The following is a 25,369-nucleotide window of genomic DNA, read 5'->3' on the forward strand; positions in this document are numbered from 1 at the left end:
TTTGACCGACGGCCACGCGACTCAACATCGATTAGCTTGGTATTCAGTTTGGCGTTGCTCTCCTCCAGAGTCAAACACCTATCCTCTAAGTCCACCATCCTGTCGGACCATGTACTTAGTCCATCCTCCACGGAGGTCAGATGCTTTGCATGGTCAGCTACGGATATCTGGAGGCTATCCAGTTTGGAGTCGACCGAGGCGGCGGAAACTCTGAATTCAAGCGTGAGGTTCTCTATTAGTTTGGCAATGCTTGACAAATCCGTCGGCGCGTCATCTTTGGATGGTGGATCCGCGCCCTTAGTGTCCTTGTTCTTTGGCCATTTCGATGCCATTATGCCTGTCACAGCCAAAAATGAATGAGTAGAAAAATATCCGAAGAAAGTATCAAAATAATAAAATCAGATTGAAAGTATCAACGAGGCTTTTAGCGTAAGTTTGAAAAGTAGGAGTTGCAGCGTGGAGAAGCACGTCTACTACATCCTATACTAGGGCTGGGCGATATGGCAAAAAATCATATCGCGATAACGATATGATAATGTTATCATATTTCTCTATATCGATAATTATCTAAATTGTTATAAGTAAATTTATTTTTTTTTATTTTTTTTTAAACAGATGTATGTTTATTTTGCAGCAATTCTTTGTCGTTGCCGCCCTCACACTCAAGTTCTCAGGCTCCAGCTGGTTTAAAAGCGAAAGTAAACCGGCTTCTCTGCTGGCTGTGGCTCCAGGGGAGTTGAACAGTTCTGGCTCTGCTAGTTTATTTTCGATCTTTTGGCGCTTTTTTGGTGGACAAACCACCGCACATGTGCACCGTGACTCGTGACTGGAGTCTAGCTCTGCTAGCACACATAGCCTACTGTGTACAGACGGTTTCAAACTGTATTTTAAATTAGAAAGCAAACAAAATAAATGGACAAGAGAAAAATAAATCTCAATTTGGTCAGTATTGTCATTTGGACAAGCAAAGCCATTACTTTAAGTTGCAGGCAAGAAAGACAAGTCTGTCCACTGTCTCTGGTTTTAAAACTGCCCTGTTGCAGGTAAAAAAATAAAAAAACAATATTTTTATTTTTTTTATTTCGATATTCGATATCGATTATTAAAATATATCGTGATATTTATCGTTATCGTTATATCGCCCAGCCCTATCCTATACCGGATGTCCCATGAACACACAATTGTTAAGGGGGATGCAGCAAAAAAATTAAGAAGCAGCATTTAAAAGTGAATTGTATCCTTTTAACACTTTGGTCGCCAGGCTTATATTCTTAATATACCATCCTCTGCCAGCTCTATTTGTCTATGGGGATGTTTACCTTCTTTGCAGGGCTATAACTTTTTAAATTGTATTGCTAAATTGACATTACTGTGGCCCATTCAACGTCAAGTATCTATTGTTCAGGGTGTAGCAACGTTATACTTTTTCATTCACATATTCATACTAAAATACGGTCTAAAGTATAAGTATGTTTTTATCGTTTTCTGCAGCTTTCTCCAGAACGTGATTTATAGCCCCAAATGCATTATATTGATGATCAAATAGAGTTTGATAGGAATCTGCGCGAGATAAAAAATTTCAAATGGACGTGCTTCTAGAAGTTACTACTGATCATCTGATGTTGACCGGATGGGGGGGGGTCGTTTATAATTCCGTGGCCAACGTTAGATGATTCATCTAGTGTGGGTGATATGATCATTAGAGCAGTTAGTATCGAACACGTTAAAAAATAACGCTGAATCTTACCGTAGCTTCCTCATAGCGTTGGGCGATGAGCGTGGAACAGAAATATTCCTATTATGGGATGTAGAAATATGCGATCCATTTCCAGGTTGTATAATAGTATATACGTCCAAATCATGTTGTTTATCGAGTTATTGGTAACGGATTGCTATCCATTGTGTCTAGCTCGAGTCCTGGGACTATTACAGAGTGATTGGACCGAATTGAAATGAGCACCAGCTTCCATTTCCTGTTTCCGCTCTGGGCGATCCGCCGATCGGCCACCAGATGGCGCTCTTGAACCGTTGGAGAGTTGAGAGGGGATCAACAGTAGATCTCAAGTCTCCGGGGGAGAAATATGATTTCGATCACAGATTTTTGAAATATTGATATCAAAGACGTGGTACGGCGTCTTTGGCAGAATGAGCATGGCGGGGAAAGACGTGCTACGGCGTTTTTGGCGACCATAGTGTTAAATTCCCTTTTAAAATAGAAAAAATAGTGCTTGTAAAAGTACTTGAAAGTCATTGAATTTCATTTTGCAATGTCCGTGGGAACCCTGTAGGAGGGAATGTTTTTGGAAACAAGGTAATGCAGCTTGGGGAGGATGAGCACTAGGAGGGAAGGTTTTTGGAAACGAGGTAATATAGCTTATGGATGTATACCACCTTTTCACTGGCTATAGCGCTTCTAGAGCGTGCTATACTCATAGGATCATCCAATACAAAGCTTCCATCAATTACTTGTACTGAACTTAACGTTGGACCATACGGTTTGGTGTCAGTGGGTGAAAATATAAATAAATGTAATTAATTTCTTCTCCGCTAGTGAGAGAGATCTAACATCATTGAGCGCCCTCCAAGGCCACTGGCCATGACAATATCCCCTCCAAATTCCTCAGACGCAGCAGCCGCCATCACCCCAGTTATCACACACATAATAAACCTCTCCATAAAACAGGGACATGTACCCAAAGACTTCAAAATTGTGAGAGTAACCCCCCTGCACAAAAAGGGCAGCAAATTGGACCCAGGCAACTACCGCCCTGTTTCTATTTTTACCGTCATCTCGAAAGTCATGGAAATTTTTTTTTTACGAACAGGTCGAAAAAGTACCTTGCGGGAAAAAATCTATGAATTCCAATCTGGCTTCAGAACATCCCACTCCACTGACTCATGCCTTCTCTATTTGAACGACCACATCAAACAAGAGGTGGACGCGGGCAAATACTGCGGCATGGTCATGCTGGACCTACAAAAGGCCTTCGACACTGTCAATCACTCCATTCTGATTGACAAGCTAAAAGCAATTGGTTTTGATAGTCTATCAGTGAGCTGGATGCAATCCTACCTGGAGGGGAGAGAACAGAACAGTGGAGGTAAACGGTACCCTATCCCCCCCCTCCCAGTGAGCTGTGGTGTTCCACAAGGAAGCATACTAGGACCGTTACTGTTACTAATTTATGCAAATGACATGTCGTCAGCTTGTGACTGCAACTTGTTCCTGTTCGCGGACGACTCAGCCCTGCTGGTCTCTGACAGGAACAAGTAGCAGGTTGAAAAAACCCTCAGCTCGGAACTCGGCAGAATCTGCACCTTGCTCGCTGATAACAAACTATCATTACACCTGGCTAAAACAGAGTCCATTCTCTTCGGATCAAATAACAAACTCAGCAAGACCGACGGCTTCTCAGTTACAGTGGGTGACAATTATTGTCACAAGGGTTCCATCCTAGAGGCAAATCTTTCCTGTGACAAAATGGCATCCAATGTAATCAAAAAAGTCAACCAACGAACTCGATTCTTGTACCGGATCTCCTCTCTGGTAAACAAGAATACCCTGAAGACTCTAGCACAGGGCTGTACATTAACTTTTTTTGCACATAGCACTGGTGCTACAGAGGTTGATAGTTTTGTAGCACAGGCCAAAATCTTGTAGCACAAGTATAAAATGTGTTATATTTGTAACAGTCACAAATGTGCCTATTGTATTTGTGTTATTTAGTTGCAGTGCCATGTTTGGCTGTCATTTTATGCTGACAAGTTGACATCACACAGCCAGACACGTTACGTGTAAGGAATTATGGGATTTGGTGTTGGGTGTATGGACTCTACTAGGGGTGGGAATCACCAGTTTCATCACGATACGATACGATATAGATTCTTTGGACAACAATACGATATTTGCTGATATATGCCACGATATGATACGATGCAGGTGCCTGCAATCGATATGAGACGATATCATAACATAAGCCCATTTAACACAATCAGTAACATTTAGATCAACTCAAAAAAGGCAACGGAAATATCATTTGACATTTTTATTTTTGACCTCTTCCAGACCGGGAGCGTCGCGGAGCATTCAGCCTGCTGGCTACACAGCTTGTCGGTGTGCTAATAGCCTCTGCAAGCTAACGGTAGCTGGCTACACAGCTTGTCGGTGTGCTGGAGCCTCTGCAAGCTAACGGTAGCTGGCTCCAGGCTATTAGCACATCGACAAGCTGCTGGAGCTCCCGACGCTCGGCTGGTTGAAGTGGATCTAGGTAGCCAGCAGGCTGAATGCTCCGCGACGCTCCCGGTTGCTAACGCCGGTCCCCGGCTGGTGCTAACTAGCTAGCGATCGCTCCCGAGAGCTAACGCCGGTCTGTCTGTCGAAGACCGAGGGAACCGCACCAGGCTTCAGCTGATTAGTGGTCTTCTGGACAAACCTTCCACCCCCAACAACATAATCCGAAGCAATGAAGTGTTCGCTGCAGATCCTCCTTCCCTGTCCAACAGGCTGGTCGCGCCGCCTCAGTGCAGCCAGCCTGAGCCAACATGCCAACAACACTGTTTTTTTCACTGGTAGTTTGTGGAAATTAACCAACTTTCCTCTCTCTCACATGGTAAAATTAGTTTGAACAGCCAGGAGCAATACAAACAGAACCACCGCGGTCCCGTTGTTTTGTAGGCAACATTTTATTTACCGACTGACCCATTCACTATAGGCAATTATTACATGGCGTTTTCACATTCGCCGAAATGCTTGCTTGTGATTGGTCAACAGCCCCCCGACAGCGGTCATTATTTTTCAATAATGACCGCTGTTTTTTCAATAATGACCGCAGTGCGCAGCTGTTGGCAATCAAGCCCACATCAGTGCAGCAAATCAGACACACCTGCCGCGCTGCACTGACAGCGGAGTGTCAGCGGAGCCAGAACAGAGGCTGCCCGCGATAATAATAATCACTTTATTTGGGCTGACAGAGCCACAGAACAACTGCGATTTGTCAAATGAATTAGGTATATTGTTAGTAAGTTAGCCATGTAATAAGCGGGATAATGTATAGCGCTGCACTGACAGCGGAGTGTCAGCGGAGCCAGAACAGAGGCTGCCCGCGATAATAATAATCACTTTATTTGGGCTGACAGAGCCACAGAACAACTGCGATTTGTCAAATGAATTAGGTATATTGTTAGTAAGTTAGCCATGTAATAAGCGGGATAATGTATAGCCTACTCGGTCATTGTCGCAAAATAATTGACCTTCACTACGTTTAAAACACCTCGGCGCGGCGCCTCGGTATTTTAAACTCCGTGTCGGTCAATTATTTTGCGACAATGACCTCGTAGCCATACATTATCCCTTACCTAACCAGCAGTGTATACACCAAACAAGCTTCATGACGTCAGCAACAAAATGGCCGCGCCCATAATGCTAAATGCTTCAGAAATGCACACAACAAATCGTTTTTTCTTAGAAACTGCTTATTTTTATAACGTGATTTCTTCTGTGGCTTATCTAAATACTAATGTGATGCTATGAATATGTATTTATCGCACTGCTTCATTTCCACTTTAAACTTTAAGTTAAATGTTTTGGAACTCACAACACGCAACCGTTTTATGTTGCATGATCATGAATACATTTATTTTGTATTGTATTTTTTGTAGTTTAAATATCAACATTATCTGTCCACCCTCAGTACATTTACTATCAATATAATATACTCGTCTGACTTCATGTGATCTTTCCAAACGCACGCACACACACACACACACGCACACACACACACACACACACACACACACACACACACACACACACACACACACACACACACACACACACACACACACACACAAGGGAGAATGTCTGCCCCCTCCTCCTCACTCTGCCCGTCTGCTGTTCTCTCTATATGGCTATGAACAGCTTGTTGTAAGCTCATGCTAACGTAACGTTCATTTCGGACTTTATTACGCGAGTAACGCGAGGATTGCAAAGCATGTTATATGCATTTGACCCGTTGCCGAATAAAACAGCAGGGATTTGTTTTGGGTCGCGACAACACTATCCACTAGCTCTGTTTCAATGTCCGCGTTCCAAACGCTACTGTCTGCTGCTGAGACGAGTCCTGCTGTGTTGTGATCTGAGCCGAGCGGATAGAGTCACTGCTCGCAACTCGCAGGGATATTGTTTGCTAGGGATTATGGGATTTGGTGTTTGATATATGGAGTCTTACGCAGAAGGGACATTGTATTTAATCGCACAAGACTACAAGTACCAAGTGGATAGCGCCGTGGTCCATTCATTTACCGTCACACTTTTTTTTTTTTTTTTTTTGCTTGCGCCACGGGCCATCGCACCAGTGCTAGTGAAGTCAATTCATTCATCGCACAGACTGACGTCAGTGTCGCACGTGCAACATATATATCGCACTGTACAACCCTGCTCTAGCAGGAGCACTCATTCAAGGGTACTACGACTATGCTTGCACCTCATGGTACCAAAGCACCTCAAAGGCGCTAAAAACAAAATTACAAACATCACAAAACAAACTGGTCAGACTACTGCTTGACCTTACTCCTAAAACCCACCTCACCCCTGCCCATTTTGACAACCTAGGATGGCTTAGAGTAGACGACAGAGTACAGCAACTTGCAATGGGCCTGGTCTACAAGATACACTACACCACTAAGGTACCCCCCATGTACATGTCAAAATACTTCCAAAGGTCAGTGAATACCACGAACACAACACCAGAGGGAGCTCCACAAATCATGTTAAACCCAGATTCGGCTCAAACAAGGGACTAAACACGTTTCGCAACTATGCAACAACAATGTGGAACGCCTTACCCACAGCTGTAAAAGAATGTGATTCACTACCCACCTTCAAAACCTCTCTAAAAGAGCACCTACGGGAGACTGCAATTCGAAAAAACTGGCCCCTGTAAATGTCCAAACCCAACCCCCTCCAATGTACAGTCCCCCCCCCCCCCCCCCCCCAAACAGTACTGTATTTGTAGATCTGTTATGTCACAAATGTCAAGCAGTACTGTATCTGTATGTCATGTATGTCATATATGTTATGATGAATTGAAAATGGGGGACCCTGATGTAAACAAGATGAAAGTCTTTCTCTGGTCTGCATCCCCTTAACAATTGTGTGTATTGAGCTGTACTGTATTGTACCCATTCTGCAATCTGTTAATACAATTTTCGATCGATCAATCAATCTTGTTTGTGCAAACCGCTGAAAATCAATTAACCTCTCAGTTTTCTGACATGTTACTCATTGGTCTCACACCCCGCTGTGTTTAGTTTGGTATTGGTCTCCACTACCAGTGTTGTTTCATCTCAAAATATCCCTGGTTTTGAATCCCTGGTTTCAAACCCCCTACGATAGCGATGCCTTCAGTATTGGGGAAACGTTGTCCTCTTGTGCCAAGTAACTTTTAAGATCATATCATTTAATTTCACCCTTCAATTAATAGACACATGAGTACCTCTGATGAAGAATCATGTCTGTTTTAAGTTCCAGAGGAACACTGTTTTCAAACTTTAATATCTAAAGATGGTAAGTTAGAGTGTTGTGTTCACTCATAGACAGTAGAGGTTGATAGGTTTCTTGTGATATATCACAAGATACAAATATATGATTTATCATAGTATCACATTCATACACCAAGTGATTCCTTTACTGCAGGAACGGTTAGAAGCCCTGACGGACATTGTGTGGCCTGAGATTGCACTGCTGGTCAAGGAGAGAATCCAGCAGGCCAGAGAGGAAGGTATTGTTTTTTTCTTCCCTAAATGTCCCGTCATTTGGCCTAGCTTAGCACAAATTAATGGAAGTGGATATGTGGTGGTCCATATTAGCTTCCATTCATTTGTGCTAAGCTAGGCTAGCTTGCAGCCGTATAGCCTCTTACTGAACGCACAGAAGAGGAAATTGGTATCCATCTTCTTGTCCGACTCTGGATATGATGGTAAGCGCATTTCCCATCATTTTGGCATGTTCCTTTAACGGAGATTTAATTGTGAATTTAGGAATATTGTTTACTGCATCATCAGCAGGTCATCATCACAGAACATTATTATCCTATCACGGCCCAATAATGGTGATATCATCATATCAGGAGATCTCTGGTGACTCCCCCAACACCATAATTTGTATGCTACCTAACTAGGCCTGAACACTCAAACTGTGAGTGATGGTCTAAGGGCTTGTGTCCATAGCGGACGTTTTATGAGTTGTCAGCTCCTTCCTGTCATTCATTTTTATGCTACAGGCGCGCTCCTCTTCCCAGCGCCACGCCTCGCGTTTATGAGCTCTCGGCGGCAGCGTTTTTGAGCGGAGCGCTCCCAGCGCATAAAGTTGAAACTAGTTAAACTTTTGGAAAGGAGCGCGCTCATCAAGGTAATCAACATCGTGGAAGGGGCGGAGCCGCGGCAGTTGTGAGACCCAGGAAACCGCTCAGCTTTTTTTCCCTTTTTTTTAAAAGCGGTCCGCCTTGAAAAAAACGTCCGCTATGGACACAAGCCCTAAATGGCCCATAATAAAAGAGAAAATAACACTCACAACTTGTGTTCTCCTTTTGCTGCAGGGAACGAATCCCCCTGAAAATCCAAGAAAAAAAACCCAAAGATTCCTGCACACACACTGTTGCATTGATTTTGACGTTTTGGATGTTTCAACGTATTTGCTGAAATGTCGATGAATAAATCAATGCAAGTGTGATCCTGTGTGTGCAGGAAGGAATTAACTCTTTTCTTTGAAATAGGCCCATAGTCTCATAATGCTAAAACGATTGTTATAATTTGTTAATGTTCTGCTGCTTAAAGTAAAACAAAAATGTGCGACTCTTTGTTCCACCCAGGTAAGCGTGTGTGTGTGGTGGACGCGGCGGTGCTCCTGGAGGCTGGCTGGATGGACATGGTACACGAGGTGTGGGTCACGGTCATCCCTGAAGACGAGGTGAGGCATATACACCTGGGGACAGACGAGATAGGGCTTATACGCCTGGGGACAGACAAGGTAGGGCTTATACGCCTAGGGACAGACAAGATAGGGCTAATACGCCTGGGGACAGACAAGGTGGGGCTTATACGCCTGGGGACAGACGAGGTGCGGCTTATACGCCTGGGGACAGATGAGGTAAGGCTTATACGCCTGGGGACAGAAAAGGTAAGGCCTGCCTTATCCTGGTCTATAACCCCTCCTACCATCTCTCGCTCCACTAGGCGGTGCTGAGGATCACCCGGAGAGACAATGTGACTACAGAAGACGCGCTACGGAGGCTGCAGAGCCAGTGGTCCAACGCCAGGCAGGTGGAGCAGGCCAACGTGGTGCTGTGCACACTGTGGGAGACTGAGGTCACCCAGAGACAGGTCAGAAATGCACATAAGTCTGTATTACTATACTTATGACATCAGATTGACATTCATTTCCCAACCCCTTACTCGCACTTTAGCTACATTTGCTGCATGCCAAACCCTCACTTTAACTCTTTCACGGCCAACAACGTTTATATACGTTATTGGGTGCCAACGGTTAAGGGCCATTCACGTATACGTTTTTGGATAGTTTTAGCTTTTTTTCGATTTTAATATTCTATTCAATGTCAGACCCGTATGTTGCCATTAACACTTTGAGTGCCAGCCACGAGAAATCTCGTTAGTTCATGCCATACGTTGAGTGCCAATGACGAGAAATCTTGTTATTTAATCGTACATTTTTTATTAGCGATTTCCATTCATTTTTCATTAATCTAGCCTGTGTGCTGATCAGGAAATAGATAATCGATTTTTCAGCCCGCTTCTCGAGCGTTTATTTGAAAACGATTCATAAATAGGCCGAAAAATTACCGTTTTTTGTGTATTCCACTAAAGGGCGTTTATCACAGATTCTTTAAAATTTTCAAAAAAAAATCAAAAACGAGCGTTTTTCAAAATGGTATAAAATGGAAATGTACAGATGAGAAAACTATCCGTTTCGTACATGTTGACTGCAAGCAAGTCATTGATAAGCGACGGGCGTATTAGACACATAGCCATAATTTAAGATATAGTTTATGCGTTCGCAAATGTGCTCGCCCTCCCATTGACTACAGTGCTGGCACTCAAGCGCTAAATTGTGCGCCCCCTGCTGGCACTCAAAGTGTTAAAAGGCATACTGGGACTTGCGGAAGTGGTACACGCTACTGGGACACCGAGGGTGCAGTACCGGCCAGATCCTGCTAGTAGGCAGTATCGAGAGTGCAGTAAACCCTGTTCCAGACCGGGTGTTACGTTTACACCGCTCCGGGTGCAGTTTTCTAGTACTACAGGGAAGCCTAGGGCTTCACTCGATCGCATTGAATCGTTTTCGGGACAATCGATGGATATGTTGTGCTGGATTATGTCGTGGACCAGATGGACATCAGATGAACTAAAACCGCTTTCGCATTATTTCCACTGCTTTTCTTTTTTTTGCCCAACCACTGCTGCCTGGGCGCAGTGATATCAGCTCAAAAGCCCCGCTAGGCTAACGGTGCGGTTGTTCCCTAAGCCTAATGCATGCACAGAGAACAAAAGGGTATGCATCTGCTTGTCTAACGCCAGGGTAGATGGCAAATAAGCAAATTTCCCAAAAAGTTGGCGTGTTCCTTCTATGACATGGCTTTACTTTGATTTGGTTTCCAGTGCACTATAAATCAAATGTATTATTATTATTTCTAACATGTTACGGTTCATTGTGTGTGTGATTTTAGGATCAGGGGAAATTCTCCAATAGTGAAAACCGTGTTTTAACCTGATATCCGATAGTTATCTGTGCTGCTGCATCCTAATAGTTCCCCTATCTTTACTCCTGCAGGTGCAAAAGGCCTGGAATCTTCTGCAGAAGAGAATTCTACAGAGACAGGAAGCTAACTTGCCGTCCTGAACCTCACCAGGACACCACCCACACACTCCCTGGTCTCCTATGTCATCTCAACATAAAACTACACAAACTACTAGCCCTCCCCCCAGGGACATGCTCTGCAAACCATGGATGTCATGTAGGGAAATATGCCTTAAAAAGCAGTGTCGGAACAGAGGCTCTCCCTCCTTTTGACCAAGACTCAGTGCCTGATCATCTTTTCAAATTTTTTTTCTTTTTCTTTTAGTTAACGGTTAATTGAACAATGGGGTGTTGGAAGTGGAGCACGACTCAAGGAGAACGATTCTGATTTGCTGGACAAAAGTCCATTGTCCCACAGGGAGGCGGCAGAGCAGTGGGCAGAGGGGGAAAAGCCGATGTTGGTACATGGTCATAGCTGCCCAGCAGACATGTCTTATACCTTCTTAGAACGTTAGGTCATTGGTTAACCAAACATCAATGTTGTTTATTCATCGTTTAGCACAAGACGATAAGAAGTGGCTCTTTTCAAAGAATATTTTGATGGAACGATGACGCAACTGCAAAAAAAAGTCAGTAATGTAGACTCATGTAGCAGGGCATTTACATCCGATGTGAGCTTGGAGCACATACAGGGTGGTGAAGGGGCATTTTGAGATACACTGGAAGTCTATGGAAGTGATGGCATGAAATGGCTACCAAATCTAATGCTTTTTAATGGAAAGTATATTGAACAGTATACTGATGGGTGTTCCCACGGTCATGAAAAGTTATGATTTTGAAAAATAGGTCTTCCAGGCTTGGAAATGGTTTTATGAAATGCCCATAAGCATGTGGAAATAGAGTTGTTAGGTGAAAATAGGCCAGTGTCATGAATCTTACTGGTGACCATATCTGTGATTTCTTTTAAATGTATTTCTCTGCATTGGTCCGAGCCGAGGAGCAGAACTGGACTGACGTGAACAACCAGTGATCGTTTCGTCTCGCTGGGCAGGAGTTTGTTTTTGCCACGTTGGGTTTTGTTTGGATACTTGCATGTTCACAGCAGCAGCATTGAAAAAGACCGGATAAATGAAACGCATAAAACTGTTTTCACGTCTCGTGTACAAAAGTATCTTAGGAACCTTTTTTTCTTCTATAGACCACATGGTTAATCTGTAAATATTGGTTTAAGCAGTTGGTTGTAACCGAAGCTGTATTGTCCGTTATCAGCTAACATGTTTATCGGTGCAGCACTAGTGGGGAACCCTGTATGAACCTGTATCAAGGCCAGAATGTAATAGTTATCCATTTAACCTACCTGCACCCCACCAATACAATGCACACTTTTTTTTTATCTCTTTAACTTCAGTCCTCAACAATGCATATCAAATATTCATTTTCAGGATTTTAACCCCTTAACACTTTCAGCGCCACGCCTGGTTTTCCGTTTTACCGCTTAAATGCCACCATCCGCGCCAATGTTAACGTTAATATCGCCTAATCTATGTTTTAAATTATGGCTATGTGTCTAATCTGCCCATCGCATTATCAAAGACTATTTTCCAGTCAGTGCTGTGAAGGCAGATTGTTTTTTTATCGCGTCGTTGCCGTTTCAGAGCAGTTAGAAAAGCCCCCGTTTTGATATAAAAAACAGCTCATTCTGGAGCATTCTATGAAAATCGTCTTTTAGTGGAATATTCCACAACGTTGATATTCGTCGGCCTTTTTATGAATCGTTTTCAAATAAACGCTAGATGATCAATATTATACGTGCACGCACGCACATTACGGCCGCGCGCGGATAATCGCCTCGTTGATTTCCTCTCGGACTTTTACAGTGAAACCGAAAGAAGACATTTCACAAAACAGCTTATAACTTCATCAAACTTACTCTGATTATCCTACCACTGATAACATAGAGTCCTTACCTGACATCAGATGGTATCCAACTGGTATATTCCAATTCCTGATCACCATTCGAAAAAATCGATACGTGTATGGATCCAACGCGATACAGTAGAACTCCATGATCCGCGGGGATCTGAGGCTCCAGAATGAACTCTAGTAACCCCGGCTGGATCAGTGAACTGGAAAATGTGGAGTACCGGATTTTTCCCCCCATTCATTTTCATTGAGTCCATTCCAAAATCACTTATATCATCTGGGAGACGACAGGGGGCGCTTTTTTCCACAGTGATCGTCGGCGCCCCTCGGCTATACTCGGGGTGATGCAATAATTTTTCAGATCGCAAAAAAAAAAAAAAAAAAAACGAGAAATCTCGTGAGTGGCTAGCAACCACCTATAAAAAAAACACGAGAAATCTCGTGAGTGGCACTGAAAGAGTTAAATACCAGTTTGTGTGATTGAAGTGTGGCTTATTCTCAAGACCAAAAACACTAAGGGTTAATTATTTTCCATCCCATAAATGCTAATGTATTTTTTTGGGGTGGGATAATGAGAGCCTGGAGTGTCGAAGATTGGTAAAAAAAAATAAGTTTGATACATAAAAATGTGTTGTGCAGTGACGGTGTATAAAACACTACACACCTTTACCCCTTAAAACGTCCCTATTGACTCCCATGTTAACACTTTGAGCGCCACGTCACGGCTTTTCTCGGGTTTACGATAGTAACGTTGAAAGCCACGTCACAGCTTTTCTCGGAATTTTTTTTTAACAATCTGAAATCATATTGCATCACCCGAGCCTACCATTGGAAATCCAGGGGCCGCCGGCGATCAGATGTGAAAAAAGCGCCCCCTATCGTCTCCCAGATGGTAAATCACCCTTTTGGAATGGACTCAATGCAAATGGGTGGGGGGAAAAAAATATTCCAGTCCACATTTTCCAGTCCACTGATGCAGCCGGAGTTACCAGAGTTCATTCTGGATCCTCTGAGCCGCGGCGAGCATGGGTTATACTGTACACATGTCGGATCAATATACTTATCGATTTTTTTCGAATGGTGATCAGGAATTGGAATATACCATTTGGATACCATCTGATGTCAGGTAAGGAATCTATGTTATCAGTGTTAGGATAATCAGACTCGTTTTTATTTTTTTTAAGCGTTTATCGCTTTTCTGGTCAAGCATGACCGACAGAAACAGGTTGAAATGGGATGTAGAGCAGGGGAAGACATTCTGAGAAATGACGGCGGGTCCGGGAATCGAACTCGTGTCGCCCAGATCCGTGACGAGCACGGTTTTCCCCGACGCAGAAATAGCGCCGAGATATGCGGTGAGCTACGGGAGCTCCCCGATCAGACTCGTTTTCGAGGAGATAAGCTTTTTTGTTATGTGCTCTAGCTGTTTCACTGTAAAATCCATGAGGAAATGAAAGCAGCTATTATCAGCGTGCGGCTCGAACGTGCGTGTGCGTGCACGTATACTATTGATCATTAGCGTTTATTTGAAAACGATTCATAAATAGGCCTACAAATATCAACGTTCTGGAATATTCCAGTAAAAGGCGATTATCATAGAATGTGTTTTTCACCTGAAAACGGGTGCTTTTCAAAATGCTCTCAAACGGAAATGAAGCGATAAAAAACCAATCTGCCTTGACAACACTGACTGGAAAATGATTCTTTGATAAGCGACGGGCAGATTAGACACATACTATTAACGTTAACATTGGGAGTGGACCGTGGCATTCAAGGGGGTAAAAGGGAAAACGGCGTGGCACTCAGTGTTAAACACGTTTTTTTAAAACGACGCCATTGCAGATTGAATTTAGATTTTTAAATTTTTTTCATCTAGGCCCCTTTATGGGCATTTACATGCATGATTACTCATTTTTTTCAAATGGCCGCATTGCGTCATCTATTTCCGGCGGCCACAGCTTGTGTGTTTACTGCTATATCCTGCAATGCCGTTCAAAAAATTGTTTTATCTAAAATGAGTTGAGAATGTTTTATGGAGGTCTTAGTGTGGTGTGCATGCGTGTGCTGAGAAATTTATGTGTGCATGTGGTAATTTGCAGCCATTATGTGAAAATGGCTAGTATACAGTAGGCTTGGGCGGTATGATGGTATTACGGTATACCAGGGTATTTAGAAATCCCGACGGTATTGAAAATCAATAGTCAAAATCACAGATGCGTTTCAGTTTATATTACACTGAAACGGAGTTTTGACAGTGGTTGGTTGTAGTGCACCCACACGCCAGCAGAGGGCGAGACCAGTCCTCACTAGTGGAGCGAGCACACGCAGAGCTGGTTGTCTTCTACACACAGGAGGAGGGGAAACCCCGCTTCAGTGGTGGAAATGAAATGAGACACGCTTACCGTTGCTGGTGCTGCGAGCTAACTGGCTATTCTGAGAGCTAACTTGTGTATGTGGATCACAACGGTGTTCACGCTTTACGGTAATGTTGCAACAGTGCTGTAAAAATACCGTAAATCGTTGTGGTAACGAGTGTGTTGTGCACTGGTGGAGCAAGCAAATAAACGGTAAAACGTTACGTCGCAGTCCGGTGCGTTTTTGAATACACAATACTAACGTTACTAGTACTAGGGTGCTGCGGGCTGCTGGCTACCATTCAGAGCGCTAACGATAGTAGCACTCGGATGCTGCGGGCTAACTGGCCATCTCCGTGATTTGTTTACTTGGTAACACGGATTGCCCCCCCCCCCCGCTGATAAATGAAAGTCATACCGTCATATACCGTATACCGGGGTATTAGGTCATCAAGGTATGAAAAAAATTATACCGCCCAAGCCTAGTACACAGTAATGTACTGTACTAGTAATGCTAGTACAGTAATGGCTAGTTTTCACATAATGGCTGCAAATGACCACATGCACACTAATTTCTCAACACACTCATGCAGACCTCCATAAAACATTCTCAAATCATTTTAGACAAAAGCTGTGGCCGCCGGAAATGGATGATGCAATGCGGCCATCTTGAAAAAAAGAGTAATCATGATTATGTAAAAGGCCTAGATGAAAAAAAAAAATTATTCAATCTGCAATGGCGTAGTTTTCAAAAAACTTGTTTAACATGGGAGTCAATGGGGATGTTTTTTGACCAAAGGGGTAAAGGTGCAGTGTTTTGTTGCAGGGCAAACTATAGACTTGAAAAAATAAAAATGCAGACTTCATTTTTTGCCCCAGAAAAACTGCCTGACAGGGATATGCATTAAATCAAGACAAGGTTATCCCAAGTACAGTAGGGAAATTGTCCCAGGGGTGTAGGAAGGTTAAGAAAGACTGCTAGCATAGCTCACTTTCACAAATGACTAACCGTTGATATTTTGCCGTTGGGATTGGGGTTGAGTGACATTTGTCTCGACATTCATTTTAACATTAGGAGTACAAAATTGTTTTTAATAGACTAGAACAATCGAGAAATACAATGTTATTTCCGCTGGCCCTGGGCATCTCCGCTGGCCCTGGGCATCTCATCAGGCAGGGGACAATTGTAGCCGACGAGTACGTTTTCCTGCCTCGCCATGAGTCTCCATGACCTGGTTTTATAATAGATCAACTTCACACCACTTGACAATCTTTACTATACTAAGAACACACCAAAAGCGAATGTAAATAATGTTGCAGTTATAGAATATGGATTAACCTGCAAGGTTCTCTTTCAAAGGACCGGCACAGTACAGTATATAAATAAAGGTTCAGAATCATTTCAATGGCTGGGGACTTAATGAGTTATATTGACAAAGTATGAATGTGGAATTAAATGTTTACACAGACTCGTTACTCCGTATCATTAGTACAACGATTTTCATTGGTTAATTAAGCTTTGTATGCACAGTACCGAGTTGAAACAAGACAACTTTTTCCGGGTAAAATTCAAGTCTTTAATTTTCATGTAATATGTATATTGCAACACCTATACATGCATACTGTACATACATAGAAATCATGTACAAAATACATATGCATAGTTTATAGACTTTATTAATATAACTGGTGCAGTGAATTGAGAACCTCCTGTGCATTTAAGTCAACATTTTATGCATTTACCCGTGAAAGGAAAGTGCGTTGATAACTAGTGCCGATGAGTCTAAAGTAAGGGGTCAGTGTCCATAAAGTAAAGAGGGATGAGTGTTCATAAAGTAAGGGATGAGTGTCAAAGTAAATGGGGCCGAGTGTCAGTGTCTAAAGTAAAGAGGGATGAGTGTCAAAGTAAGAAGGGAGTAAAGTAAGGTGTGTAAAGTAAATGGAGTGTTCATAAAGTAAAGAGGGATGAGTGTTCATAAAGTAAGGGGTGAGTGTCAAAGTAAAGGGATTAGTGTAAGTAAGGAGGGATTAGTATTCATAAAGTAAGAAGGTATGCATGTTTAAAAAATAAGGTATGTTTATAAAGTAAGAAGGTATGTGTATGTTTATAAAGTAAGGGGTGAGTGTCAAGTAAGGAGGAATGTGAGAGTTTATAATGTAAAGAGGAATGAGTTCATAAGAGGGTTCCTGCTGGTTTAGATTTAAGACTTTAAAAATATATTTCTTTAAAACTTTTCACTGATACCTCAAATTAAAGAAATTCAAAACATCAAGGGATTAAGTTGTTGAGGTACCGATTTCTTCACCGCCCCCCAGCGCGCTTTCTTTCCCCCCACAACGGTCCATTCTGCCTGAATCAATTGTCCACGGTCAGCCTGGCGGAGCAAACGGCCGCTCCAGCGCGGTTAGTGGCTCTGCACGCATAAACCCCAGAGTCCGAGGCCTCCAGGTCAGCCAGGACCAGCAGAGACAGGAGGCCGTCGTCACAGCTCTCCATGCTCACCCTGGACGACTCCTCCACCGGCTCTCCGTTCAGAAGCCACTGCAGCTCCGGCTCCGGGTAACCTGTATGGTTGTCGGGAGTGAGGGATATCGATAAGTTAAAAAGGCAAGAAGATGGCTATGAAAGAATTTTTTTACCCATAGCCCCATTTCCTACATACCAATGATGTTCAGTATAGTCTAGGCCTGTCCCCGACTAAGGATTTGTATAGTCGACTTTGATTCGACTTTAAAAGTATAATATTATTAAATTCTTTTGCATTCGACTACAGCTCCTTTCGATCGATTAGTCGAAGTCAGCCCTAGTCGAGTCCTTCCTCAGCACAACCCACACTGCTCTTCATACTGGATACCCCCAATTCTAAGTCAACAGGGCTATGCTCCAGTCTGTACAAGCCCTGAAATTAAAACATTGAAACTGACTTTGGGTGCACTGTGGGGAGTAGCTTCAGTGTTTATTTCAGGGCTTAATACAAACTGGAACGTGACCCCCATCGACTTTGCATTCGTTTTGTGGCCAATCATTTGGAACTGGGCATCCGGTGTGAAGAACCACATGGATTGTGCTGTGAAATGACTACTCATCGACAACATCATTGGTCAGTAGGAAATGGGGCTACTGTAACATTTCACAAAATTAAGATTATATTCTAGGGAATATTTTAAATGTACAGAGTTTGGGTTTGATCATCACAGTTTACAGTACCATGCAATTGAATGTCATGAATATCAATTTGATTATTCATGTCCGATATTATCGGCAGTAAAATGTGATATCGGAAAATATCGGTATCGGTTTAAAAATAATAAAAAACAATAACAATATTTGTTATATATATATCCAGTGAAATTATTAGTTACCTGAAATTATTCAGTTTTTTGGACGGGGAAACCCTGCATATATTGATATCGGTATCGGAAATTAAGAGTTGGACAATATCGGAATATCGGTAAAAAAGCCAATATCGAGCATCCCTACTCAAGATGCATACATGAGAAAATATTGTGATGCGATAGATCATCGTGATAATCCATATGCTCACAGCCCTAGACTTCAAAATCTTATTTCAAAACACAAATTACTGTCAACCCTTCATTTTCAATAAGAAACGTATGACCTATTGTTTTGGTGGTGTGTGTTTCTTGTGAGAGCACACACCACGCACACACCACTGATGATTAACGGGGCTACCGTGGACAGGGTGAGCAGCTTTAAGTACCTGGGGGTCCACATCTCAGAGGACCTGACATGGTCAACACACATACACAGTAGTAAAGAAGGCGAAACAGCGCCTCTACCACCTGAGACAGTTAAGGAAGTTCAGAGTATCGGGGAAGATACTCCAGTCCTTCTACTCAGGAGCTGTAGAGAGCATCCTGACCGGAAACATCACTGCCTGGTATGGAAATAGCACGGCACAGGACAAGAAGGCCCTACAGAGAGTGGTGCTCAGCCGAGCGTACCACGGGCATTGCACTACCCCCCCTGCAGGTTCTATACAACAAGAGGTGCAAATCCAGAGCCTGCAGGATAATGAAAGACCCTCACCACCCCAATAACAGCCTGTTTCAGCTGCTGAGGTCAGGCAGACGCCTGCGAACCCCAGCTACTAGGACAGAGCGGCTTAGGCTCAGCTTCTTCCCCCAGGCCATCAGAGCCATGAACAATGAACATTGAGTGCTCAGAACATTGAACTATCCACACACAAGCACACACGACACGCACGCTGTGCACGCTCACACACGAGCAGCCACTTAACACTTTAACATGAGCGGGCACACACTCATGTCGCACACACGCACACTTATGGCCAAAGGAAAGGACACTTTAAATTAGAATAACAGGAACAGTGTATTGCACTACAAAAGCTAACTAGCATGTCCCATATGCTCTGTAAATAACTATGTACAGATACCGAGATGTCACTCCATGTTACCTGTTACTGCACAATGTTGTTTTCAATTTTTTGATTCCATTACTGTGTATGTTGTACCACTGTATTGCACATCGTTGCGGGCAAGACCACCCGCATTTCATTGTATACCGTGACAATTAAAACTCTTGACTTGACTCGACTTGAGAGCAGCTCCGTTTCCTACCCTGGACGAGGCAGGTTAGCTGGGCGGTAGCCCCCTTAGGCAGGGTGGTGTCCCTCAGGGCCTGCTGGAAGCAAGGCTCACTCTGTAGCTTCTCATCCAGGGACTGGATGGCTGCCTCTGCTGTCGGGCTCCAGTTACCCTCTGGATAAGAGTTAGGTGAGAAATGAATTACTGATCACAAAATGTCAGTATTTTAACTGAAATAATCTCTACATATTATTAGACGAGGGTGCCTTTATGAGGAGGCATCGTCTTAACATTATTCCACAGTTCTCCTAAAGCTAGAAATCAGAACTCAATTCATATTCTAGCATTGCCAGCAGCTCACTTGGGTTTATCTAGACATGATTAGGGATGGGAATCGCTATCCGATTCCGATTGTCCGATTCCTGGAATCGCATGCCTCCGTGACTATCGATTCCCCTTATCGATGCAATGTTTTTCCGACAGTTGCGCATTTTAAAACAATAGCGTTAACGCTACGCATGCAGCCATAGCAGACTATTTGATTCCTTGACTAGGAAAACCTAAATGAAAACTAATGCTTTCACTGTATAAATATTCTCCCATTTCATCCATTTTAGATGATCACAATAGACTGAGGCTGCAGCTAGTGGTTCTCACGCACCTCAGGAAAATCCTTTCACGCTAGCACAGCGGGGTAAACTGACTCAGGAAAAGGTGAACAAGTGTCACCGAGCAGTCACTAAATTTGTAAGGGCTCGAAATTGTGACCATTTTGGTGGGGGCTCAACAATAAATGACAATCAGAAATGTCAAGTTGCATGTTGTTATTTTAACCAGCTTAGTTCTGCTGCATTTCCAATTAATTTATTTAAATTATACAATTATCAGGAATCGATAAGGGAATCGATAAAGAATCATACCAATAAGCAGAAAATCGTATCAATTCCCATCCCTAGACATGATTGTGTGTTTCTGTGTCTCACCTTCTAAAGAGCTTCGCCTTCCAGGAGAGTCCGGTCTGGTGAAGAAGTTTGCCATCCTCTGTACGGCCACAACAGCCTTGCCCGTTTTCTACACATTCAAAAGTACAAACACCAACTGAAGTTAACAAGACTCCAGTCCTTTCAATCCTGGTGGAACTTAGTTGTCTCTCTATGCATGCCCGCCTCTCTTGGCTTAACGTTGAAAATAGATCGTCTTTTAATATACTTGTGCTGTTCAAGTTGGTCATGAGCAGTAAAACTCCTGTTTTTATACATCAGATTGTTTTTAGTAATACTGTGAACGAGCATTACACTAGAGGTTCCAGTAGTGGGCATCTTGAATTGCCAGGTCCTAGAACCAGCGCTTTGGGGAGATCTTTTATTTTTAGAGCATTAACTCTTTGGAATGGCCTGCCTCGGAACCTCTGCTGCATTTACAGTAGATTCACTTTTAAAAAGGAATCTTAAATTGTTTTTAACACTGTAAAGTAATTCTTTGTTTTGGTTTTACACTAATGTAATTTTAGCTATCTTAATTGTTACAGTAGGTTCATTATGCATTGTGTGTACTGACTTTTAATAATTTTGTTTTTGTAATAGTGATTGTTTTTGTATGTTTTTTTGTGTGTGGACCCCAGGAAGACTAGCTGGTTGCTATCGCACCAGCTAATGGGGATCCCCAATAAAATCAAATCAAATCAAAATCTTTAAAAGGCCCTTTTCACCACAGCCATTTTGACATGCCATTGCAGGGTAAACACAGGTGTAGTTAACATTAATTAGGGTTCCATTTTCCATTTGACAGAACCATTTCAGTAGAGACAACGTGCACAATACAAGGGCCCTGGCTCCGGTACACCTAAATGGAACAGAACCATAATTGATGTAATTAATAATAATTACACCATGTGTTTACCCTGCAATGACATGACAAAATGGCTGCTGTGTAAGGGGCCGATCCTGAACAAATGGCAACAAAAAACAAACCGCAGTATCCTAGGTCCATGTCTGACACATATTCTTCAACATGTCACGTGAAATCACGATTAGAAGTTTGGATGTCTTCAAGGGCATGTGTTCCCAAAGACATTGGATATAATGGGGCATATCTTGTCAACGATGTGCCCCCAAGGACATTATGATCATCTACTACTGGTTTATTGAAGTTTCACAGCAACAGCCAAAAGAAAACCAGGGATGCAGCCTTTGCTAATTACGCACCAAAGCTATGGAACACTTTACCTATGGACATTAGGGAGACTATTTTGAAATATAAGCTAAAATGTATCACTTCACCTTACATTCTTGCACTTACACCCATTTCATCGACACTGATGTATTGATTGTATTGATTATTGACAAAGACATGGTGGAGGAGATCCAAAAGACTGTTTTATTGCCTACATTGTTTTTACCCTTTTTCTTATTCTTTGCACTACTTTTATTCCGTCTATTTTATACAATTCTTATATGAATTGTGCTATACAAGTACAGATTATTATTGTTATTATAATAAAAAAGGAGGATGACACATTACAAGCTACACCAATTGGATTACAACGTTTATTAGTTCATTAGACAGATTAGTTCCCGTCTCTTAATGGGTGCCGTCACGGACACAGATTCAGGAAAACATCAATTCAGCCTCGGAATGCTAAAAAGATAATCACTTTGTTGGGTAATTATTAAAAGAAGATGATAGGATAGCTACTGAATGCAAAGAGGAAATTGGTATCTTATCAAGGTAGCCTAGCTTAGCGCAAATGAATGGAAGCGGATACGGACCAGCTAGCCTAGCCATTGGCCAAAAACACCCCTCTGAGTTTTAAGCTAGGCTAGTGGTCCGACCATATCCGCTTCCATTCATTGTATTCCGCTAGGCTAGCTTGCAGCCGGATAGCTTTCCACTGAATGCATAGAGGGGAAATTGGTATCCATCTTCTTGTCTGACTATGGAGAAGACTGTAAGCGCACTGCGCACGCACTTCCCATAATGGTGGCGTGTTCAGTGAATTATTATTCATGGTCCAATATTTATCTCCATTTCTTTGGGACAGAAAGGATGCGCCATATTCTGTCAACACCTCTACGCATCATCAAATTAAAAGCAGATTCGGGGTGCCAGGGTGGCGCACCACGTAACTGCGCTGCAGTGCAACGCAGCCGTCCCGGGTTCGACTCCCGGACCTGGAGACCTTTGCCGCATGTCTTCCCCCCATATTTTTATTTAGTTTATGTTGTTTTCAAGAGCAAGGAATATTAACTTTGATGATGTGAGGATATCTACAGTCAGTGGCTCTTGTATAGAGAGAGTCAGAGTATAAATATCTTGGCCTGTGGCTTGACGAGAAATTTACATTTAAGTTCCATGTGGACAATCTCGCCTCTAAACTGAGACAGAAAAATGGTTTCCTGTAGAGAAACCGATCCAATTTTCCTCCATTTAGTAGAAAAAGAATAGTTGAATCAGTCTTCTTATCAGTTTTGGACTATGGTGATGTAATTTATAGGCATGCTGCGGCATCAACTCTTAAACCTCTGGATTCTGCATATCACTCAGCTATCAGATTTATAACTGGTGACAGATATGATACTCACCATTGTGTCCTGTATGATAGGGTGGGTTGGCCTTCTCTTGCAGAAAGGCACAACAAACACTGGTATTTATTTATTTTTAAAGCCCTTATTGGTAAACAACCTGTTTTATATCTCCTCACTGTTAGATTGGAATATTGGAACCTATTCAACTCGATCGAATGACTGGATGGTTCCTCAAATTTGTTCTGAACTATGGAAGTGAGCCTTTTCCTTTGATGCCTCCAACTCATGGAATGTCCTTCAACTCACTGAAATTGGAGGTTCTCCCTTCCCTTGGAATGTTTAAACTAGAGGTGGGCATAGATTAAATGTTTTAATCTAGATTAATCTATCTGCAATCCTGGAGTTAATCTAGATTAAAATGGCTCAAAAAATATATATATATCTGCCGAAGGCATTCAAAATATGTGTTCTACCCAAATAATAACCAGAAGTAAGTCCTTACTTTTTCTTTCCTCCTTACGTTTCTCAGGCCAGGTGGCCCATTACACCATGAGCCCATCTCCCGTTTCCAAAATGCATTACAGACCGTTTGAAAAAGCTGTTTTGCTATGATAATTGGTAATGAAATATCAAAATAATTTAATAAAATAAGTTTTATTCAGAAGTTAAACACAAATAAATAATATTACCAGTACAGAACAGTACAGTATCTAGCACACTCTCAGGAGCAAAACAGAAAGCAGCATTTCAAACTTGAACTATGTGACATGGCTTGACTCAATCAGTCCAATCTCCATTTCTCCTTCTTCCACCAGTCACTCAGGCAGACCAGCTTGTTCACATTGGCTGGTGACAAACTAGGGCTGGGCGATATAACGATAACGATAAATATCGCGATATATTTTAATAATCGATATCGAATATCGAAATTAAAAAAAAATCGGATTTTTTTTTTTTTTTTTTTTTTTTTTTTATAATTTTTTTTTTACCTGCAACAGGGCAGTTTTAAAACCAGAGACGGTGGACAGACTTGTCTTTCTTGCCTGCAACTTAAAGTAATGGCTTTGCTTGTCCAAATGACAATACTGACCAAATTCAGATTTCTTTTTCTCTTGTCCATTTATTTTGTTTGCTTTCTAATTTAAAATACATTTTGAAACCATCTGTGTGCTAGCAGAACTAGACTCCAGTCACGAGTCACAGTGCACATGTGCGGTGGTTTGTCCACCAAAAAAGCGCCAAAAGATCGAAAATAAACTAGCAGAGCCAACTGTTCAACTCCTCTGGAGCCACAGCCAGCAGAGAAGCCGGTTTACTTTAGCTTTTAAACCAGCTGCAGCCTGAGAACTGGAGTGTGAGGGGATGTAACACTAAAGATGGCGGCAATGCCAAAGAATTGCTGCAAAATAAATAAACATCTGTTAAAAAAAAAAAAAATGTTGTTGTGTGTGTTTTTTTTTTTTTTTTTTTTTTTTTTTTTAATACTTATAACAATTCGATAATTATCGATATCGAGAAATAAAATAAAATTATCATATCGTTATCGCGATATGATTTTTTTCCATATCGCCCAGCCCTATGACAAACTAGCTTTCCTCTTCTGCACAATATGGCCTGATAAAGAGAACCGTCTCACATGAGACAATTGAGGCAGGGCTCCCCAAGTACTCGTTCACACACTGCTTCTGAAGACTGGCTGCTCACATACACTGCTGCAGAAGACTGGCTACTCACACACTGCTGCCGACTGGTTGCTCACACACACTGCTGCAGAAGCAGGTTTCTCAACAAATTAAATGTCCCGGGCCCCATTACAGTCAGAAATGTGGGAACTACTTTGTCCTCTTCAATTCCATTAGCTATAATGAAGTAATCAAAACGCTCAGTGTAACAGTTCCATAACTCCACATTGTCATCAAACGGTCCAATATTTCCAATAACCCAAGCCATTTCTGTTGTAAACCCTCACGATAGTCCAGTCGATCCTCCTTCCTTTAGTGTGTAAAGTGGATTTCCTCTTCTTGTAGATGTTTTCAAGTGCCGGGCCGCGTGAACACTTAAGGTAACCTACTTGCATTCAGCGTTTCTCCGATTGGCCACGACGCCCACGTGACCGCGCGCTAGCCCGCCCCCTTATCGCCGCCTGCCGCTCCTGTGTTGCAGCGCGGCGCGAGCGGCAGAGGTCCCTC

General features: G+C 42.5%; 2 protein-coding genes across 2 annotated transcripts in view; one reads left to right on the forward strand and one right to left on the reverse strand.

Annotated features, from left to right (window-relative positions):
* The window catches only part of coasy (CoA synthase), a 68,156-nt gene extending 56,198 nt beyond the window's left edge, over positions 1–11,958 (forward strand). The window contains exons 7-10 of the mRNA XM_084322713.1: positions 7,694–7,778; positions 8,868–8,965; positions 9,232–9,378; positions 10,844–11,958. Coding sequence (XP_084178839.1) covers positions 7,694–7,778; positions 8,868–8,965; positions 9,232–9,378; positions 10,844–10,912 — 399 coding nt within the window. The 3' untranslated portion in view covers positions 10,913–11,958. The remainder of the gene's footprint in view (positions 1–7,693; positions 7,779–8,867; positions 8,966–9,231; positions 9,379–10,843) is intronic.
* A 4,669-nt stretch (positions 11,959–16,627) lies between these two features.
* LOC311235976 (myosin light chain kinase, smooth muscle-like) overlaps positions 16,628–25,369 on the reverse strand; it is a 126,326-nt gene continuing 117,584 nt past the window's right edge. The window contains exons 15-17 of the mRNA XM_084323524.1: positions 20,640–20,727; positions 19,690–19,830; positions 16,628–17,652 (exon numbers count right to left, since the gene is read on the reverse strand). Of these exons, the coding sequence (XP_084179650.1) occupies positions 17,444–17,652; positions 19,690–19,830; positions 20,640–20,727 (438 nt within the window). The 3' untranslated portion in view covers positions 16,628–17,443. The remainder of the gene's footprint in view (positions 17,653–19,689; positions 19,831–20,639; positions 20,728–25,369) is intronic.

Source organism: Notolepis coatsorum (assembly GCF_963971535.1).
Source record: "Notolepis coatsorum genome assembly, chromosome: 10".
NCBI classification, from domain to species: Eukaryota; Metazoa; Chordata; class Actinopteri; order Aulopiformes; family Paralepididae; genus Notolepis; species Notolepis coatsorum.